We start from the raw sequence: 20,837 nt of genomic DNA on the forward strand, positions 1-20,837 counted from the left end.
TGCGGCTTAGGACCAGCTCAGGCTGTATGTGTGGAAGACCCCCGAAGACTTCTCCCGGTTTTCACGCAGACATTTCATAAGCACACAGCTGGGTATGGAACATTGCTCTACATTTTGGATAACGTATGATGTTGTCCGAGGGCTTCTATCCCCACACGGCTCGGTCTGGGACCTGACCCTACATTACATACACCTTATGATGGTGCCCGAAGGATTTCTACCCTCAGAGAGCTTGGTGTAGGCCCTTACCTAACCTCATGTATACATGATAATGGTGCCAGAGGACTTCTTCCCCCACACAGCTTGGTCGGTGACCTTACCTTACCTTACCTTACCTTACCTCACCTCATGATGTTAGAAGTCTTCTTCCCCACACGGTTGTTTTGGACCTTACTGTACCTAACGTATACTTTATGATGGTGTCGAAGGTCTTCTTCCCCCAATAGCCCGGCCTGGGACTTTACCTTACCTAAGTATGGCTTACGATGATTTCACATACACATACACATCTGGGGTGGGACCTTACCCTACTTTAAGTATACCTTATGATGGTTTCGGAGGTTCTTTATCCCAAAATCAGGGTCTAGGACCTTACCTTACGTTATGATTGTTTCGGAAGTCCCTTACTCCCACAGTTTGGTCTGGGGCCTTATCTTACCTTACAAATACCTTGCGATGGTTTCTGGGGGTGTTTTACCCTCACAGCTGTGTTTAGAATATTAATTTACATTGGTCTCGGAGGCTTTGGTACCTTATCTTACCTTTCGAACACCTAACAGTCTTTCCGAAAGTCGTCTACCCCTACAGTACGGTATAAGACCATACCTTACGTATACCTTACGATGGTTCTGAGGTCTTCTGTTCCCCACTGCTCAATCTGGGACCGTAACTTCCCTCTCGTATACTGTACTGTGGTTTCGGAGGTCGTCTTCTCCCATAGCTCAGGCTGAGACCTTGTTTTACTGTACCCATACCGCGCTATAGTTTCGGAGGTCTACCCCGATAACTCGGTCTGGAACAAGCTGTTGTGTTTCTCCTCTGTTCCGTAGGCCACGGGTCCGTAGGTCTACTTAAACTACCACATCCAGGCTAGTCTGGTGCACTTTACAGACGCTTGTCCAGCCTTTTTTTTTTTTTTAAATGCCTCCACTGAATAGTCCACTGGTGTTGACCCTCGCTCTTCAACCCAGGTGCGGCCTCTCAGGTGGAAGGTGGGTGCGAGGCGGTCGAGAGACGGTCAAGGCCCCCGCCCTTTTGTCAGACTCGCATCACCAAGGAAACCAATAAGGAGTCTGTATACCTTCTGTTTACCTCTCCCAAGATTCTGGAATAAGACTGGATTCTTGAGTGTTTATAGCTATGTTGTACCACAAATGGTCGAGGGGTGAATGCGAGCGAGTGCGGCGGGAACCTTTAAGGGTAAGGGCAAGTGTGGTTAGGTGCGGGAGGTGTGAGAGTGCGGCATTGAGGAAAAAGGGACATGGGTTGCACTGTAGCCAGGCATTTCCTCGCGACGCCCCACCCACACACCCCACCACCACCACCTCCTGTCTGCTGACTTTGCCCTCCCCGCACAGCTGGGACAGAGACTGACCCACGAGAGGAGATAAATACGTTACTCTTCGTCGTCATGGGTATAGATATGTTTGTCTTCCATTAGTCTTTGTCATGCCTCATCTCACCAACGAGTTTTTCGTAAACTTATGTTAGATGCGACGGGATCAGACTAGTGTAATTAGGTTCGCCAGGTCTGTACCTGGCAAACACCTTGTCCTCTGTTCATCATGGAACTGGAAAAAAAGTTTTCTTCTCCAAGATCACCGTGAAGGTTGTGGTAAATCAGTCACTAGGCTTTAGATGTTTTACGTTCGGCTAAGCGATTGTGGTGTTCGAAATTGCTTTTGATAACGTGAAGGTCATCTTACAGAACATGACCTTGGCAATTGATAATCCCAAGGTCATGTTATGTAGAACATGACAATATTGATAATCTGAAGTCTGTCTTACAAAACATGACAGTAGCCGGTAGTAAGATGAAGGTCAGCTTATAGAACATGACTTTCTCGATTGATAATCTCAAGTCTGTCTCACAGAACATGACCTTAGCCGTTGATAAGCTGAAGGTCATCGTGAACAACAAGAGCTTAACGGTTGATGATAATCTGAAGGTCTTCTTGCAGGACATAACGTTTCTGATCTTTCGAAAAGTCATATGATAGATGTAATGATAAGTGCGTCTGCCTGGTATCCAGTGGGTTTGTATATTAGGATAAAAATGGACATACTGCTATTATGATGAACTCTACGGATATCATATCCCTGTTACAGGGATGTTATTGCGAAAAGTGATACACCTTGAGTGTGTGTACATTTGGTGAACATTGATACATTATAATGCATCAGTGTTCGCCATTTATTATAGTTATTGGATCCTGATAGCATTTATGGGACAAGTGTGCATTTGTGGATTTTGACGTAAACATGAATTAATCAACCTTCCGTAGGGTTCGGTCGGTAAACTGGATATATATATATATATATATATATATATATATATATATATATATATATATATATAGAGAGAGAGAGAGAGAGAGAGAGAGAGAGAGACAGACAGACAGAGAGAGATGAAAATATGGCCTTGTTTAGGGCATTCAGGTGCTCGTGCCGACTCGGCTAAAAGAAAAAGATATCGAGAGTGTTGTTGATCTTGTAAGGTATAGCTGTGGGGACTTGTAAATGCAGAGCTTGTAGAAGTGTGGGGAAGGAGGTTTGTGTGTATTAAGGTCGGCTGTAGTTAGTGAGACATGGGTGGAACCCCTGCTGTATTCTGGTGATGAGTCAGGCAAAGCGCATGGATGCAGCGAGCTCAGCTGTGTGAGTGGGTGGGAACATGGATGCTTATGACAGACATTTTGAGTTATGAAGGAGTATGGTGACAGACTTATGAGCAGAGAGGGGCTATTTGAGCATGGTTGGGGAGATTAGTTTTGCACTAGGGGTGTGGTACATTAAGGGTTAAGGCAGATCTGTGAGCCTTGTGAGGGGAGGAGTATAATGAAGACAGATGTGGTAGTTGTAACAGTAGCGTACCAATGAAGACATATGTGTGAGTTGTTAGCGTAGACGGAATATGAAGTAGACGGGTGATTTTGAGGCAAGGTGGTGCAGAACGTGATGTGGTTAGAGTGAGAGAGATGATGAGTTGAGCCTGAGGGTCAGATATAGTTGATTAGGGAATATGGATAAGCCAGAGATCATAGCAGGATGGCTCAATATCATGAGGATATATGGGTAAGCTGAGTAAACTAGGATATGAGGGTATGTAAGGACTCATGAATGGGTGAATAAGGGTGTGTGATGATGTTATCGAGGATGGTAAGGAAGGGTGAGTAGTAAGGTAACATGAATGACTCCCGTGGTGTATCGGTTATCGTTCCTGACCTTGATACATTCACGGGCCGCCCAGGATCGAGCGCATAGGTTCGAATCCTGGTTGCGGCAGTCGGTCCACAGTCAACCCGGCTGTTCACCCGCCCCTAGGGATTGGTCAGTGAAATGGATACCCGTCACAGGCTAGTATATATATATATATATATATATGTATATTTATATATCGTTTATGGGATAGCCTTGATTAAAGCCTCAGTTGCCCGTGCCGTCTCAGCTAACATGAAAAAAAAGTGTGTGGATGATCATCCTGAGATGAATGAGAGTGCGTCTAGCGGGCAGGAAGGCTGGGGTTGTGTGGTGGTGACTCTTGGGATGAGTGGCTGTGGAAGGGTGCTTGTGCCTATAATGGAGAGTAATAACTGTGAGTTGAGTACGGGAGAGTAGGCTTGCTTGCTAGGCAAATGTGTATGTATGTGTGCGTGTGTAATTACCTATTAGCACGGCACAAAGAGGGAGCCGTACACTCGTGGGGCGTCATTGCTAGAGAGAGAGAGAGAGAGAGAGAGAGTACAGAAGGATGTGTATCTTGGTGAGCGTGATGAGCAGCGTGGCATTAGTCACCGGCCCCTCCACTGACTCACCCGCCAAACCGTCTCCACTTTCTTGCTGCTTAACCTCATCACCGCCGAGCTGTGACTCGTGGCCACCATGCTGACACGACCATATGAGGAAGACGGAACGACTCGTGACTTACGACGACGGCGGTACGACCCCTGGATATGGTGGTTTGATCTTTGACCTGACCCAAAGGCCAGGCCATCATACTGAATGAGCGTACCGTTGTGCTTAAGGGTCGGACCGACGTGTTCGAGAACTGTACCGTCGTGCTCAAGAGTCGTACCGTCATGTTCAAGAACTGTACCGTCGTGCTCAAGAGTCGCACCGTCATGTTCAAGAACTGTAACGTCGTGCTTAAGGGTCGTATCGTCGTCGTGCTCAAAAGGTTAAACCTGGACTGGAGCTGCCTTCCCCTGCCTTCACACGGTTGCCACACTTCCTTCCCTTCTGTAGCCAGCCAGCTTGGCAGTCCTGACACTGGTAATATTTATATACCCTGTGAGTGGCTTTGGTGGACCGACCACAGGATATGTAGGGACAAGCACCGAACATGGCTGCTGCGTCAAGGCTGCGGACGGAGCTGAAGATATTGCTCAGCACAATGATACGGACGGACGGACGGAGCTGACGATATTGTTCAACATAGGATACAGACAGACGGACGGACTGAGCTGACGATATTGCTCAACACAAGGGTACGGACGGACGGACGGAGCTGACTATATTGCTCAATACAAGGATACGGACGGACGGAGCTGGAGATGTTGCTCAACACAGAGAGATTGCTTATCCTCCAACGGTTCCAGAGTCAACTTTCGGGTTTTGTGAAGTTATACAAGTATTGTTGATAACACACACACACACACACACACACACACACACACACACACACACACACACACACACACCTTTATGCATTGCAACTCGGCAATCTAACTGGTCCTGGTTCAAGTCCTGATAGAGCAGCCGACTCACAGCCAACTCAAGTTGTTCATCTTCTCCTCTAGGGTATGTAGTTGATTGGGTACCTGGCGTAAGCTAGGCTGTGGACATGTGTGTGTGTGTGTGTGTGTGTGTGTGTGTGTGTGTATACCTAATGTTAAGATATTTGTACTCACGATTGAAAAAAAAAAGTATCTTACATTTTTTGTATGAAACAATATGACACCATCGACGAAGGATTATGAGAAATATCCGTTAGTCTGGTCTCACATTGGTAGTCTTGCTTTCATGATATTGTAATATAACAGATTGTTGGCGACATTTCCTGTCATTTACCAGGTATTACTGATTTCAAATTTCGATGGAAATAAGTATAAAATGGGGCTGCCACAATTAGTAGGAATTTTGTTTCGCGTAATCCTGCTTACCAGCCCTATTGAGACAACCGAGTCGTATTGATCGTTTCGATATTCATAAAACCCATCTAGGAGGTTACTTATTTTACTGTGTATATGGTTAAGAGAAAGAGTAGCGTGAGTGTAAAACTCTCCCTGTAACACACACATAGAAGTCTCAAGCCCACTCCGTGATGGAGTGAGTCTCAAGCCCACTCCGTGATGGAGTGAGTCTCAAGCCCACTCCGTGATGGAGTGAGTCTCAAGCCCACTCCGTGATGGAGTCTCAAGCCCACTCCGTGTTGGAGTGAGTCTCAAGCCCACTCCGTGATGGAGTGAGTCTCAAGCCCACTCCGTGATGGAGTGAGTCTCAAGCCCACTCCGTGATGGAGTGAGTCTCAAGCCCACTCCGTGTTGGAGTGAGTCTCAAGCCCACTCCGTGTTGGAGTGAGTCTCAAGCCCACTCCGTGTTGGAGTGAGTCTCAAGCCCACTCCGTGTTGGAGTGGTGGTCGGCGTTGTGAAGCGTACGTGGTACGTGGTAGCCAGCGGGCCATGGTGGGCTGGGTGGCTCCGTACTGTCAACCGGTGGTGGCGGACAACGCCGCCTCCTCCTGGGGATTACCAGCAGGTGTGTCACTCGTCTGTCACGTTCTCACCGACGTATGTCCTCACGACGGCTGTACACACACAGCTTAGAGTGAAACAAGATGTCAGTGTTTACAGCGGGAGAAGCGGGAGGCAAATGAAGATATTTGCCCGGAAGGTTCAGTCGTCTGTTCTTGCTCCCACCTCGTTGAGGGAGGAATAATCTGAGGTGACAAAAGTCTGACTTGTGGGAGGACTTCTGGCTGGTCGATCTTTCCTTGTTGACAGCCATCACGTGCAACAGCATATACATCATAAGACAAGGTGTGGTGGCAGGTGACACATCCTTCTACCTTTATTACTCAATTTCTAACAGGCGCTTCTACTTGTTACGTTATGTCTTTGTGTCTTGGCTGAACTGCTTAGAGCACACCGGAGTTACTTTCATTTTCTTTTACTGTACCGTCACACGTTAAGCTGTTGAGCATTTCCGTACAACCCTTGGGTATGAGAGCCTAGCTGGCCTTCGAGTTGATAATCATAGCCAAGGATCTTACCATGATTATCAGGACAGGACAGTATATAAGGTACGATGTGTGACCACATCCTTATTTATATTGTAAACATCCACAAGATTACCGGAAAAACTAACACCATCAACATGAGAATATTCTGTGTCAGATATTACAAAGTGTAGACCGAAACCATTAATAGATTGGGAATATTCCATTGCTGATATTGTAGTGCGACTTTCATAACACGTAACCTCAAAGAAACAACTCCACACGAATATCTACTTTTTGATACTAACACAAGTGAGGGCTTTGTCATACGCCTATGGCTGTATAAGTACCAAGTATTGGCTAAACGTTTTGGGTATTTCAGTGTATCCTTTGTTGTATATCCCATTTTTTAGTGTACTCATTATTGTATAACTTGTATGTCAGTGTATTCATTCTTGTATATCATGTATTTGTGTACTCATTCTTGTATACCTTGTATTCAAGTGTACTTTATTCTTGAATATCCTGCATTTCACTATGATCATTCTTGTATATTCCTGATATCAGTGTACTAATAATTGTGTATTCTGTATATCACTGTACTTGTATATCCTGTATTTCAGTGCATCCATTTTTGTATACCCTGTACTTCAGCGTAGAATTAGTGTAAATTAATTATAGCATTGATTTTCCATTAAAGAAAATTACGGTTTTGATTTTCTTGAGTAATAAAAGATGAATGAAGATTGATCATGAATTTCTCCCGGGCAGTTAACGATTAGCTTCGACGACGCGCTGACCTCAACCTTCGAGTACCCGAGCGAGAACTCCCTGCTGGAGGAGGCGGGCCTGTTACCCCCCGCCGACCCCACGAACACCACCACATCCCCGCTGGATCCCACCAACACCACGCCAGGTATGGTTCAAAAACCCACCCTCTTATTTACGAGGACCACTCCCTCATTACCCACTTGGTGACTTGATATTAGAGGGGTAACATGGCCCAATATGGAGTTCAGGTCTTGGTAAGGTTTGAGGTAAATAATCTTCAGGTTTCGCCTGCATGTGTTTTTGATATGTTAATTCTCTTATTTTATTTCCTCTTCAGTGATAACCTTACATGTGGTAGTTTATAGAGCATGGCATGAATACTGGCGTTTATTTGAAATAATTTCACCCATTTGCAGCTGGTCATGATATATATATATATATATATATATATATATATATATATATATATATATATATATATATATATATATATATATATATTCCTATGAGTCCACGGGGAAAATGAAACACGAAAAGTTCCCAAGTGCACTTTCGTGTAATAATCACATCATCAGGGGAGACACAAGAGAGAAATATAACAGTCAGTTGATATACATCGAAGACACGAACCTAGCTTCGTCTCTTCGATGAAAATTGATCGATCAACTGACTGTTATATTTCTCTCTTGTGTCTCCCCTGATGATGTGATTATTACACGAAAGTGCACTGGGGAACTTTTCGTGTTTCATTTTCCCCGTGGACTCATGGGAATATCTTGATCACGCGCAAAATAGTGATCCTTTCCCATATATATATATATATATATATATATATATATATATATATATATATATATATATATATATATATATATATATACTTATTTATTGTGCGTGTGTGTAGTGAGACCAGTAACCAGTTGGAAGGAGCCACTCTATAAACTGCCAGGCTCACCAAATTTGTACCTGTTGTGCCTAATTCGTAAGACACACCACAGTTACATGATGCAGGCCTGCAGTTACTTGTCCAGTCTTTACAATGCTGTCTATGGATAAACCTACATCCCTATAGACTTACCGGCCTGTTATCTGGATGTATGGAACTTAAAACGTACTGTAACCTAATGATTTTCTATTATGCAATGACGCTTATAGATTTTCTTGTCGCATGAGTATTTTATTTTTTCATTGTTCTTTGTTTCATTGTTGCATACATAGGCTTTATCTTTTGCATAAATACTTATAAATGTTCATGGTATTAGCATGTATTTTATGTGGAAATGTGCAGTTTCATATTGATATAGTTGCCTTGTTAAAGATAAGGACACGGTTTCATCGTGAATTACGTTGGACCGATTTGGAATGAGCAAGTCTAACCTGTATTCATAATGAAACCAGGAAGAGTCGCTCGTCTAAGATAAATAGCTTCCAGTGGTTTCATTTTAGATGGAAACCTCAAATGACAGTAAACATTGCTTCCACTATCACTAGGTCAATTGTTATGTATTGGTTCTTTAGGCTATAGATTGGATTGATGATTATCGAACCAACTATGTTTACAGCCATGCAAATGTAAAGTGAAGCGCTGTCAACAAAAGTAATTAACATCAAGCTCCCCTAGGAATGTTTAGTTGGTTCCTATGGCCTTAGAGGCATGTCAACTGCCAGATGATAAAGGCCATCATCATGTTTGATCCATCAACGGAAAGTTTGTTAACTCCTTCAAACGTTAAGATTGTAAACACTCATGTAAATTGTTATTTAACCCCTCATTCTCCTGGATATATATATATATATATATATATATATATATATATATATATATATATATATATATATATATATATGTATATAATATTTGCCTGGTGTATTCCTATTTTCAATTAAAATTCAGTAAGAAAACGGTTCCATTGTAAATTGTTTGGGTTACTGTCATGTTGATACCACTTGACGGTAAAGATGTAGTAGATGTTTTGATATATCTGTCACTTTCCTCCCCGTTACTTTTTTTTAGGGGTTGGGTTATAATTCAGGGTTTCATGTTCTATTGCTTTGTTTGTAATGTTGTGAAAGACTTTTTTTTTTTATCTATATGATAACGCATACCTCTCCATCTTTCCATTGGCAAAGTTACACTTACATACATTCCCTTTCTCCTTTTATACATATATTTTATATATACATGTTATACGTTCATGTAGTTATACATACACACCGACTGGCATATTCACTGCTTTGTTTACAGGGAAACCGACAGATCCACACATGTCGTTAAAAAGGTCTAGAGTTAAATTACACAACGTAGGTTAACTGTGTACCTATGTACAGTTCACTGGTGTGTTCCCACACATCAGCACACAGTTACTAAACAGGTAAGTCAGGCTGGCATCTCCATTTTTGCAGTGATCAACGGCGTATAATCCCGCTAGCGACTTTCCAGACGGATATGGACATTGCCATTTAGAAAATTTGCAAAGATCATTTACTGGAATGGACGTAAAAAGCACTGTAACCTCACTGTTCAGAAAGCAGACGGGAGATGTCATGATTCTGCATGAAGAATCATGGAAGCATAGACTTGCAGTCTACTCTGAAGGACAGGCATATATAATCTAATGAAATATCACCGCTTAGTAACAGGTTTACCACAAAAACAATAAATCACTGGAAACATCCTGGGCTGGAACCTATTCAGCTCACTTAAGGCGTGGGCTATGGATAGAGTTGTGCGCAGGAGGATGGATGTGCTGGAAATGAGATGTTTGAGGACAATGTGTGGTGTGAGGTGGTTTGATCGAGTGAGTAACGTAAGGGTAAGAGAGATGTGTGGAAATAAAAAGAGCGTGGTTGAGAGAGCAGAAGAGGGTGTTTTGAAGTGGTTTGGGCACATGGAGAGGATGAGTGAGGAAAGATTGACCAAGAGGATATATGTGTCGGAGGTGGAGGGAGCAAGGAGAAGAGGGAGACCAAATTGGAGGTGGAAAGATGGAGTGAAAAAGATTTTGTGTGATCGGGGCCTGAACATGCAGGAGGGTGAAAGGAGGGCAAGGAATAGAGTGAATTGGAGCGATGTGGTATACCGGGGTTGACGTGCTATCAGTGGATTGAATCAAGGCATGTGAAGCGTCTGGGGTAAACCATGGAAAGCTGTGTAGGTATGTATATTTGCGTGTGTGGACGTATGTATATACATGTGTATGGGGTGGGGGGGGGGGGGTTGGGCCATTTCTTTCGTCTGTTTCCTTGCGCTACCTCGCAAACGCGGGAGACAGCGACAAAGTATAAAAAAAAAAAAAAATTATGGACGATCCAGTGGAGACGTCACCAACCCACTGGAAAGTGGTTTGTAAAGTGTACCTAACCAGACAAGTTGTGGAAGGTGTGTCGTAGACTTCACTCATCCTGACGGAACACTAGGACAAAGAATGAAACTTGGTGCCAGACCAAAGTTGCGGCGATAGACAAAGCCTCTAAGACCATCACAAGATTTACAGAAGCTGAGGTTGTAAACAGTTCGGGTGGAGAGAGAGAGGGAGAGAGAGAGAGAGAGAGAGAGAGAGAGAGAGAGAGAGAGAGAGAGAGAGATTGGAATTTTACCGAGAACATTACTGATACCAGATAACGCAATGGAAACAGCATACACCATTTTTCTTTTTTTGTATCAGATGTATCACAGTGGAAGCTCTCGCAAAACATATGGGAGTAGATGTTATTTTAGACATGTGTCAGGATATGTAACAGCTTCTCCAACACGTTTGTAACTTCTGCCGGCCACAGATGGGCAACGATATTACGACTCTGAATCGCTTCGTTTGTGAGATGTAGCAGACAATACCATTATTTAAGGGTCCACGAATCATGACAGTCCCTAAGGCAACATTATCCTGTCAGCCCTAGACCCTGACATTGGACGAAAATGGGCTGACCAGCGGAAGATAAACGAGAGGTTACCTGACGAGGGCATCACTCATCATACGAGAGAAATGGAAGCCAGTGTTATGAACGCACTGAGTTATGTCTTCTAGGCTGTCACTCGTTCAGAAAGACGACACTAGTACACATCACGACTACAAGACACATATGCAACTCTCCCTCAGAATAGTGTAATATTCTTTTCGTCAGCATCGAAGGAATGAAAAGAAAAACAACAAACGGACCTAACTGAGGCAAAATGCGATACTTGCAACACACACACACACACACACACACACACACACACACACACACACACACACTTAAAGTTCAACAATGATGGGGAAGTGTTGACTCTTAACATCCAGTCACAAGACATGGCGTTGAAACGGATGTGCAGCTGGACTCCAAGTAAAAGACAGAATGGTTGCAGTGTGATGCTTGATAAGGAATACCGAGAACTGTGAGAACCATCTTGACTGTCAAACGACCAATAGTAAGGACGAATTAACAGCAGAGTTTACAAGTGTTGGAACCCGTATTAAGACTGGAAAAAAAAAAGCTGTATCGTAGTCGCTTGAATAATTGTAGTCTCGTCAAAGAACTCTTTGAAAGGAGTCCATTCTGCCCTGCTGCTGAGTATAGTGTAGATATTGTCTGCAGGAACCAACCCCTGGAAAAGGGTTTCTAGGGTTATATATATATATATATATATATATATATATATATATATATATATATATATATATATATATGTATGTATGTGTGTGTGTGTGTGTGTGTGTGTGTGTGGACTTCAGCTTCAGGACCCCTTTCATGGGAGTGCTACAGCGACGAGGCTGTACTCCACACTGGGGCAGGGTAAGGTGGACTGTGGGTTGGGAAGTTCCTCGACAACACTGAACTCTTTTCGTCTGATAACGATGATAGCAGCCTTGCTAAGTGATCTCTCGCTCGCCGTGTTATCGCTCACATATACTGGGAGACCTCAGCCCAGCACGTCTCCCTTGGAAAAAGTCCAGAAATGATATGATTGAGAAAGAAATTACGAGCAAGAGTTTAGGTGTTGCATTTAAGGAAACAATTTTTTCTTTTAATAAAACCATCGTAAGTCGATAAGTAAAAGAACTCCTATAAAATGATAATTGTGAAAATCGAGAATATTAATGTGTCTCTAACTCCGTTGCTATGTACACTGGTGTGGATCGGGGACATACACCTTTATTGCATCTTTTTTTTTATTATTCATTTTGTTTTATTTTACTTAATTTATATATTTATTTTTATCTTTTTTTTTTTTTTTTTTTTTTGGGGGCGGGGGGGTTGCAGTGGCGAGGACCCCAGTTCAACAAAGGGCAGGGACGCCCCAAACCCGGGGAAGTGGGTAACACAGACTTCTATTTATAAGATCGAAAACCAGTCGGAAAACTTGGAACATCCTGGTATCTCACCTCACTCTCACACGTATGGCTTCGCACTTATATTGCCCCATCCAAACAGTATGACACACTACACCCTGACAGGCCCATTGGCTCACCCACACACTTGTTTCACTCGACACACTTGTAACAGCTTAACCTCCTCATCTCAACATAGTTCCATTCACTGTATCATCACACTGTGTTTAACTCTGGATACCCCACACTTTTTGTTCCTCTCTCTGTCACTACCCATATATTTACCAAGGATATAACGCCTTCCATTTTATAGCTTTAAGTCCAGTTATTTGATAAATCATACATCAGATTTAAGTTTCACTCCGTAGCATTAGATCAAGTCATTTACTAAATCATACTGGTGATTTACAGTTTCGCTCCATAGCTATAGATAGGTACAATCATTTGATAAATCATACCAATAATTTACAGCTTCACCTCAAAGCTGTATGTCCAGCTATTTGGTAAATGATTGACACAGACTCATTCAGTCACGAATACACTCCCTGATTCAGTAACTGGCCAACATTCTTTATTCTCTAACTATCAAAGCCTCACCCGTTCATTTTACCAATTCTGGTGCATTCTATCGTGGCCACACTCTGATACAATTACTCACCCATTCATTCACGTGGTACTAATGTAGTTTTTGCTTTGCTGGTGGAATTTTGACAAAGACTTGAGCAGATGCCTTCAGGCCATAAGAGAACACGAGATGCTTTAGTTCCCCTTCCAAGCCTTCTTGATTTATTTTGCTGAGATCTATTGTGAATGCGGTGGTGCTGATAAGGTTAATAGTTGTAATGTAACATATAGTAGTTTCGTGAATGAGAAAGGTTAGGTTCAAGGCCAGATAATCGTGCTTATGGGTCGTACGCCTTGCTCAAGGGTCGGAGCGCAGTACAGATGAGTTTGCACCTCTGTGCTCAAGGCTCACACCCTCGTGTACAAGGGATTAACTACTGAGCTGGACAATATATATGTGATATCGTACTGGCCTGTCACACGGTAAGACCGGGATTCGAATCCTAGGCGCCTATAGGTATATCGTTATCATATATATATATATATATATATATATATATATATATATATATATATATATATATATATATATATATATACATACATACATATATATATATATTATTTCTATGAGTCCACGGGGAAAAATGAAACACGATAAGTTCCCAAGTGCACTTTCGTGTAATAACCACATCATCAGGGGAGACACAAGAGAGAAATATAACATATATATATATATATATATATATATATATATATATATATATAGAGAGAGAGAGAGAGAGAGAGAGAGAGAGAGAGAGAGAGAGAGAGAGAGAGAGAGAGAGAGAGAGAGAGAGCAGAAGAGGGTGTTTTGAAATGGTTTGGGCACATGGAGAGAATGAGTGAGGAAAGATTGACCAAGAGGATATATGTGTCAGAGGTGGAGGGAACGAGGAGAAGAGGGAGACCAAATTGGAGGTGGAAAGATGGAGTGAAAAAGATTTTGTGTGATCGGGGCCTGAACATGCAGGAGGGTGAAAGGAGGGCAAGGAATAGAGTGAATTGGAGCGATGTGGTATACCGGGGTTGATGTGCTGTCAGTGGATTGAATCAAGGCATGTGAAGCGTCTGGGGTAAACCATGGAAAGCTGTGTAGGTATGTATATTTGCGTGTGTGGACGTATGTATATACATGTGTATGGGGGTGGGTTGGGCCATTTATTTCGTCTGTTTCCTTGCGCTACCTCGCAAACGCGGGAGACAGCGACAAAGCAAAAAAAAAAAAAAAAAAAAAAAAAAAAAAATATATATATATATATATATATATATATATATATATATATATATATATATATATATATATATATATATATATAATCACATACAAACCTTCATAGAACATACAAACCTCCAACAGCCAGGATCGAACCCGGGACCCCTGTGCAACAGTCGGGAGGGCCACCGCTGGGCTATGATCGCCCCTAATAGGGAAATGAGTATTCGAATACTATGTACTCGATTACCTTTCGTTTCGCGTTGGTGAGCAACGGGGTCTACACCGGTCATTTCCCATCAGGCTCACACAGCCAGCAGATAGCATTTTTCCGAACCTAACTGTACAACGCGGAGGTATATGAATACGATCAAAGTGCATAGAACGCACATCTTCATAGAACATACAAATCTCCAACAGCCAGGATCATATCCTAACGGTAGCGCTCCCGGCTGTTGCACAGGGGTCCCAGGTTCGATCTTGGCTGTTGGAGGTTTGTATGTTCTATGAAGGTGCGCGTTCATATACACTTTGATCGCATATATATATATATATATATATATATATATATATATAGAAAGAACAGAGAAGGGGCCAAGTGAGGATATTCCCTCAAAGGCTCAGTCCTCTGTTCTTAACGCTACCTTGCTAAAATGGGAAATGGCGAATAGTATGAAAAGAATGTATATTTATGTATTTTATTTATTTATTTTGCTTTGTCGCTGTCTCCCGCGTTTGCGTGGTAGCGCAAGGAAACAGACGAAAGAAATGGCACAACCCACCCCCATACACAATGTACACACACACACGCCCACACACGCAAATATACATACCTATACATCTCTATGTACATACCTATACATCTCAGTGTACACATATATATACACACACAGACACCTACATATATACCCATGCACACAATTCACACTGCCTGCCCCTATTCATTCCCATCGCCACCTCGCCACACATGGAATACCATCCTCCTCCCCCCTCATGTGTGCGAGGTAGCACTAGGAAAAGACAACAAAGGCCCCATTTGTTCACACTCAGTCTCCAGCTTTCACGCAATAATGCCCGAAACCACAGCTCCCTTTCCACATCCAGGCCCCACACAACTTTCCATGGTTTACCCCAGACGCTTCACATGCCCTGATTCAATCCACCGACAGCACGTCAACCCCGGTATACCACATCGATCCAATTCACTCTATTCCTTGCCCGCCTTTCACCCTCCTGCATGTTCAGGCCCCGATCACTCAAAATCTTTTTCACTCCATCTTTCCACCTCCAATTTGGTCTCCCACTTCTCCTCGTTCCCTCCACCTCCGACACATATATCCTCTTGGTCAATCTTTCCTCACTCATTCTCTCCATGTGCCCAAACCATTTCAAGACACCCTCTCCTGCTCTCTCAACCACGCTCTTTTTATTTCCACACATCTCTCTTACCCTTACATTACTTACTCGATCAAACCACCTCACACCACACATTGTCCTCAAACATCTCATTTCCAGCACATCCACCCTCCTGCGCACAACTCTATCCATAGCCCACGCCTTGCAACCATACAACATTGTTGGAACCACTATTCCTTCAAACAAAGCCATTTTTGCTTTCCGAGATAATGTTCTCGACTTCCACACATTCTTCAAGGCTCCCAGGATTTTCGCCCCCTCCCCCACCCTATGGTTCACTTCCGCTTCCATGGTTCCATCCGCTGCCAGATCCACTCCCAGATATCTAAAACACTTTACTTCCTCCAGTTTTTTTCCATTCAAACTTACCTCCCAATTGACTTGACCCTCAACCCTACTGTACCTAATAACCTTGCTCTTATTCACATTTACTCTTAACTTTCTTCTTTCACACTCTTTACCAAACTCAGTAAATGAATATATATATATATATATATATATATATATATATATATATATATATATATATATATATATATATATGTATATATATATATATATAGATATATATATATATATATATATATATATATATATATATATAGATTTATGGTTTGGTTTAAGATTTATCAAAATTCGTCGAGGTATTTTCATAACATAGCGGACCAATTGCTATGATCTACATTTAGAAACACTTTTTCTATGAAAGTTGCCAAGCGAGACATATATAAATCAAAATCTGGCCTCACGCATCATCCACATTCATGGGAAGAAATTCCAGGTTCGTTTTGTTTAATTTTTTTTTTCCAGTATGGACTAGGCTTGGCATCTGTGTGTGGATGCTGCTGGTATGTAATGAATGACAATATACAAATTCCGTTGTTTACGTTTAGTTAAACAGATGTTCACATCGCATGGCATGAACTGGTATGAACATGCTCATGACTGTTCCGTACTCATGGGTGTGTGTACGCCCGTTCATGACGTGCGATTTGAATATTCTGCTTAAGAGAGATCGTGAATGCTGTCTTCGAGTCTGGAATTTTAAGCCGGCTTTATTTAAGCAGTTGATGCTCATTCCACAATGCTGAGTAGATAATGGGCGGAAGTGTAGTAATGGTCATGAACAACTCGACGCCGTGGAGCAGTGATGACATGACAAAACTATCGTACAATGAGTGGTAATAGCGGATAAAAGCGGAAGGCGAGAGGAACGAGATGGGGCAACGCTGGCAGACACTAGTGTGGTAACCCTCCCGCCCTGTGACGTCAAGGCATCCCCCGCCGGGTAACAGGACACACCTGAGAGGCCCATCATGTTGACTGCCTCCCTTTTTTTTTTTATCTCGGCGATTTCGAGCAGCAATAGCTGAGAAATATACTGCATTTCGTGTGTAGTCTTTGAATGAGTGGACTGACTTGTGTTTAAGCTTCAATCTACGGAGATATGATGGATGTGATTGCTATATGTAGCGGGGAAAGTTCCGTAAGCAATCCCTACCACAAACTGTCGTACACACAACATACAATATCGTCAAAAATACTTTAATTAACTTTTTATCTTTCAAATCTGCGTTTGTTCTTTTGATTTATAAGTTTGCTTGTTGATAAATTTACATCTCTTCATTTATCATCTTTTTACATCATTCCATTATCGTTATGTCAGCTTTATTTATGGTTTGATAGATGTATTAGGAGTTGATCATACACATGGAGGTGTTTACAAACTCCTTGCTTGGTTGGAGCAACATCGCACTCTATCAGTGTCTGACAGAAAACAATATTGTTTATCGTTATTGCACGATAGATTGGCGTTCTTCCGGAGACAACGTAATGTCACAATAACAATGAATGAAACTTTCACCGCTCTTAAATAATGTTCACTGTTAACTAAAAGAAATGATCAGAAACAAAAATCCATGACATTGTGAATATCAGAATATGATTGCGCTTCGTAATGTCCTGATGTTATATGTATATATATATATATATATATATATATATATATATATATATATATATATATATATATATATATATATGCGTGTGTGTATGTTTGTGTGTGTGTATGTTGGTGGGTTGGGCCGTTCTTTCGTCTGTTTCCTTGTGCTACCTCGCTAACGCGGGGAAACAGCGACGAAGTATAATGAATATGATATATATATATATATATATATATATATATATATATATATATATATATATATATATATATATATACACACACACACACACACACACACATTGTAAGTACTGTTTGCAATTGCACAAATAGAAAATGCCGAAAACTGCGGGTGCATACAAATGGTTCTCCTTGCAGACTACGTTGTACGACCCTTGGGTTTGACGGCCTGGCCTCAAACCATAAGAATCATGTCAGAGGACACGGCACTACACCCACGGATCCTTACCCTCGTGTCCAAGGAGTTGAAAGTCTTATTGTCGTAATTAGTATTAACTAGAACTGAGAGGGAATGTCAAGAGTCCCCACCATTATTGGCCAAGGGCAATGATCGTATAAGGGCCACAGAGTGGTGTACCGCCAAGATTAGATTGATTGGTCATCTGAAATATGTAAAGCCCTGGAACCTAATGGGTTTTAAGCCCCTTTTAGCATGACAGAGATGTCTGTAAACTTAAAGCTCAAATAAGAATTAATATGCGTGTCCCTTGACCCTTTAAAACAGAATAAGCTTCAATCAGAGAGAGAGAGAGAGAGAGAGAGAGAGAGAGAGAGAGAGAGAGAGAGAGAGAGAGAGAGAGAGATTAAACTCTTCTTGATTCAGAATCGCCATTACGGTTCTGTTCTCAATACAACATGGCTGTGGACGTGGGATTATATCAGTGCGTTATACATGACTGTTGGGGAGAAGATGTGAACAAATGATGCCATACTTTGTCTTGTTTTTGGCCCCATATTTACAAGAGAGTCCTAAGAGGCAAACTGACTTGATATACATATATATGGCTTGCACTTCTCATACTTCACCACTACGATAGGATTGACGAAACTTTGGAAAAGGCGAACGTGATTTACACATATTTTGCAAAAGCAGTTGACAAATGTGACCACGTTGTCATAGCAAATGAAATGCGTGAGATGAGAATAACTGGAAAAAATTGAAGATGGATATACAACTTTTTGATTAATAGATCACAACACGTAAACCATGCCATCACCAATGTGTCCACGGTAAAGAGCCACAGTCTCATATCATCCTCTGCGTATGATACAAGAATAAGTATGAAAATCAGATCAATGGAGGATGCTGATAGGCTACAGAGAAACAGGAAAGAAGTCTTTAACTCAGTTGAGAGCAACATGCTTTTCCATGGAAATAAGTTTCCATTCCTTCGGTATGGGGAAAATGAAGAAATCATGAACCACAGAATTACGGACAAACACAGACGCTGTCATAAATCAGGAGAATGATATAAAAGACCTTGGAGTAACAGTGTCTAAAGACCTAACTAACCTTCAGTTAACGAAACATCGGTTGCCTCCTGCAGAAGGATTGTAGGCTGGATCATGTGCATCTTCAAGATAAGGAAAGACCAATGATAGTATATTGCTGCTTCCTAAAATCGCCATACAAGTTGAGCGAAATTGCGGAATTAGAAAGTGTTCAGAGATCTTTCACAGCCCATGTTAGTGTGATAAACTAGATCATCTCTAGGAACTGCTGAAATCTCTAAAGCTATACCCCCGTGGAGCATAGAAGGTAGATGTATACCTGGGTAATCCTAAAAGGTATGGATCCCAGCTTCCATTCAGAAATAACATCCCAGTGGCATAGCAAGCATGGAAGAATTTTGAAAATACTACCTCTCAAATCCAGAGATACGATATGCTCAAAAACACCTTAAACTCCCGGGACGCAAGACAAATTATCTTGGTTGCTATCATCAGAAAAACTATGGGATGTACTAAGAGAAGTTTAAGAGTGCACTAGACAAGTATTTACTAAGTGTAACAGACCAGCCAGACTGTAGGGGTAAGTGGACCTGCGGGCTGCGGCTCCCAAAAGCTTGGTCGACCAAAGAACCAACCCAACAGCCTGGGCATACCCAGAACTGTTTGGGGTTGGAAGACTCCAGAAGATACCATCAGGTATTCGATGCCGCGTGAGAGAAAGCGTTTTGTTTACAGGCCACCAAGCGGTATGCGCCTGGGACACTTAAAATACGGTACCCGCTTTTTTCTGTGATTTATCGTCTTATTCAGAATAACATATATACAAATACTCCCTAGAATGTCTCTGACAGATCCCAAAGTCAAACTTAGTTGTAAGAGGGAGCATGTCATGTTCACATATAAACAAAATTGAGATTTGTTAGTAACTTGATAAACGTTAGAGAACTAGCAATATCATATTGCATTACAACACAAGTTCATTCATCATATATGATATAAGAAAGCAAAGGAAAGAAGCTCGTAAATGTCTATGCCGAGTTTGCAAATACCATAAAATACAGAATGAAACTACGCTCTCCGTGGGATCGGAGTGGTTTAATCAAAAGGGATCTAGGGATGTGTTTATCACAACTTATAATGATTCCAAGAGAACAAAAGTCTCATAAAGTCTCTGAAGTTTGTGTTAACGTACTACCCCTTCTTGTGGTCATGCAGGCAGTGAAAAGTCGCCTTCTTGGAGGTAGTCATCAGATAATAGTTTCGTCCAGCTTCTTACTCCAAAGGAGTCCATCCTTTCCCTGTTACTGACTGTTGTAACATATTCTGTAAGTAGTAAATTAGTGTGATAATCCTTGACATAGTTCGTCCACATGAGTCAAGTGTCTACTGTAGCTTTCCTCATGCGCTCGTTAGCGGGTCGAACGGTTCGTTGTACGCAATGAACGAGATGCTTTTGAATTTAGCAGTCGAGATACAGAAATCGTAGTGGTCAGTGAATGAGAGTAAAATGTATTTTTAAAGTATATTAGAGCATGAATGTCGTAATGTAGACCAGAGGAGAGATGAAGAGAATTGTTAAGAATGTTAAGAAATGTTTGCGGTGAGTGAAGGTGTTGGTGGTGCGTCAGAAGTGGAGCTGTCGCCTGCTTGTACCTGCAGGCAGCCAGCGC

General features: G+C 41.9%; 1 protein-coding gene across 2 annotated transcripts in view; it reads left to right on the plus strand.

Moving 5' to 3' along the window:
• The window catches only part of LOC139749467 (uncharacterized), a 77,594-nt gene that overhangs the window by 39,152 nt on the left and 17,605 nt on the right, over positions 1-20,837 (plus strand). For both annotated transcript variants that reach the window (XR_011712977.1, XM_071663369.1), the window contains exon 2: positions 7,209-7,353. Coding sequence is in view for 1 of the 2 variants with exons in the window: in XM_071663369.1 (XP_071519470.1) it covers positions 7,209-7,353 (145 nt within the window). In the remaining variant the exon portion in view is untranslated. The remainder of the gene's footprint in view (positions 1-7,208; positions 7,354-20,837) is intronic.

Source organism: Panulirus ornatus, chromosome 7, assembly GCF_036320965.1.
Source record: "Panulirus ornatus isolate Po-2019 chromosome 7, ASM3632096v1, whole genome shotgun sequence".
Lineage (NCBI taxonomy): Eukaryota > Metazoa > Arthropoda > Malacostraca > Decapoda > Palinuridae > Panulirus > Panulirus ornatus.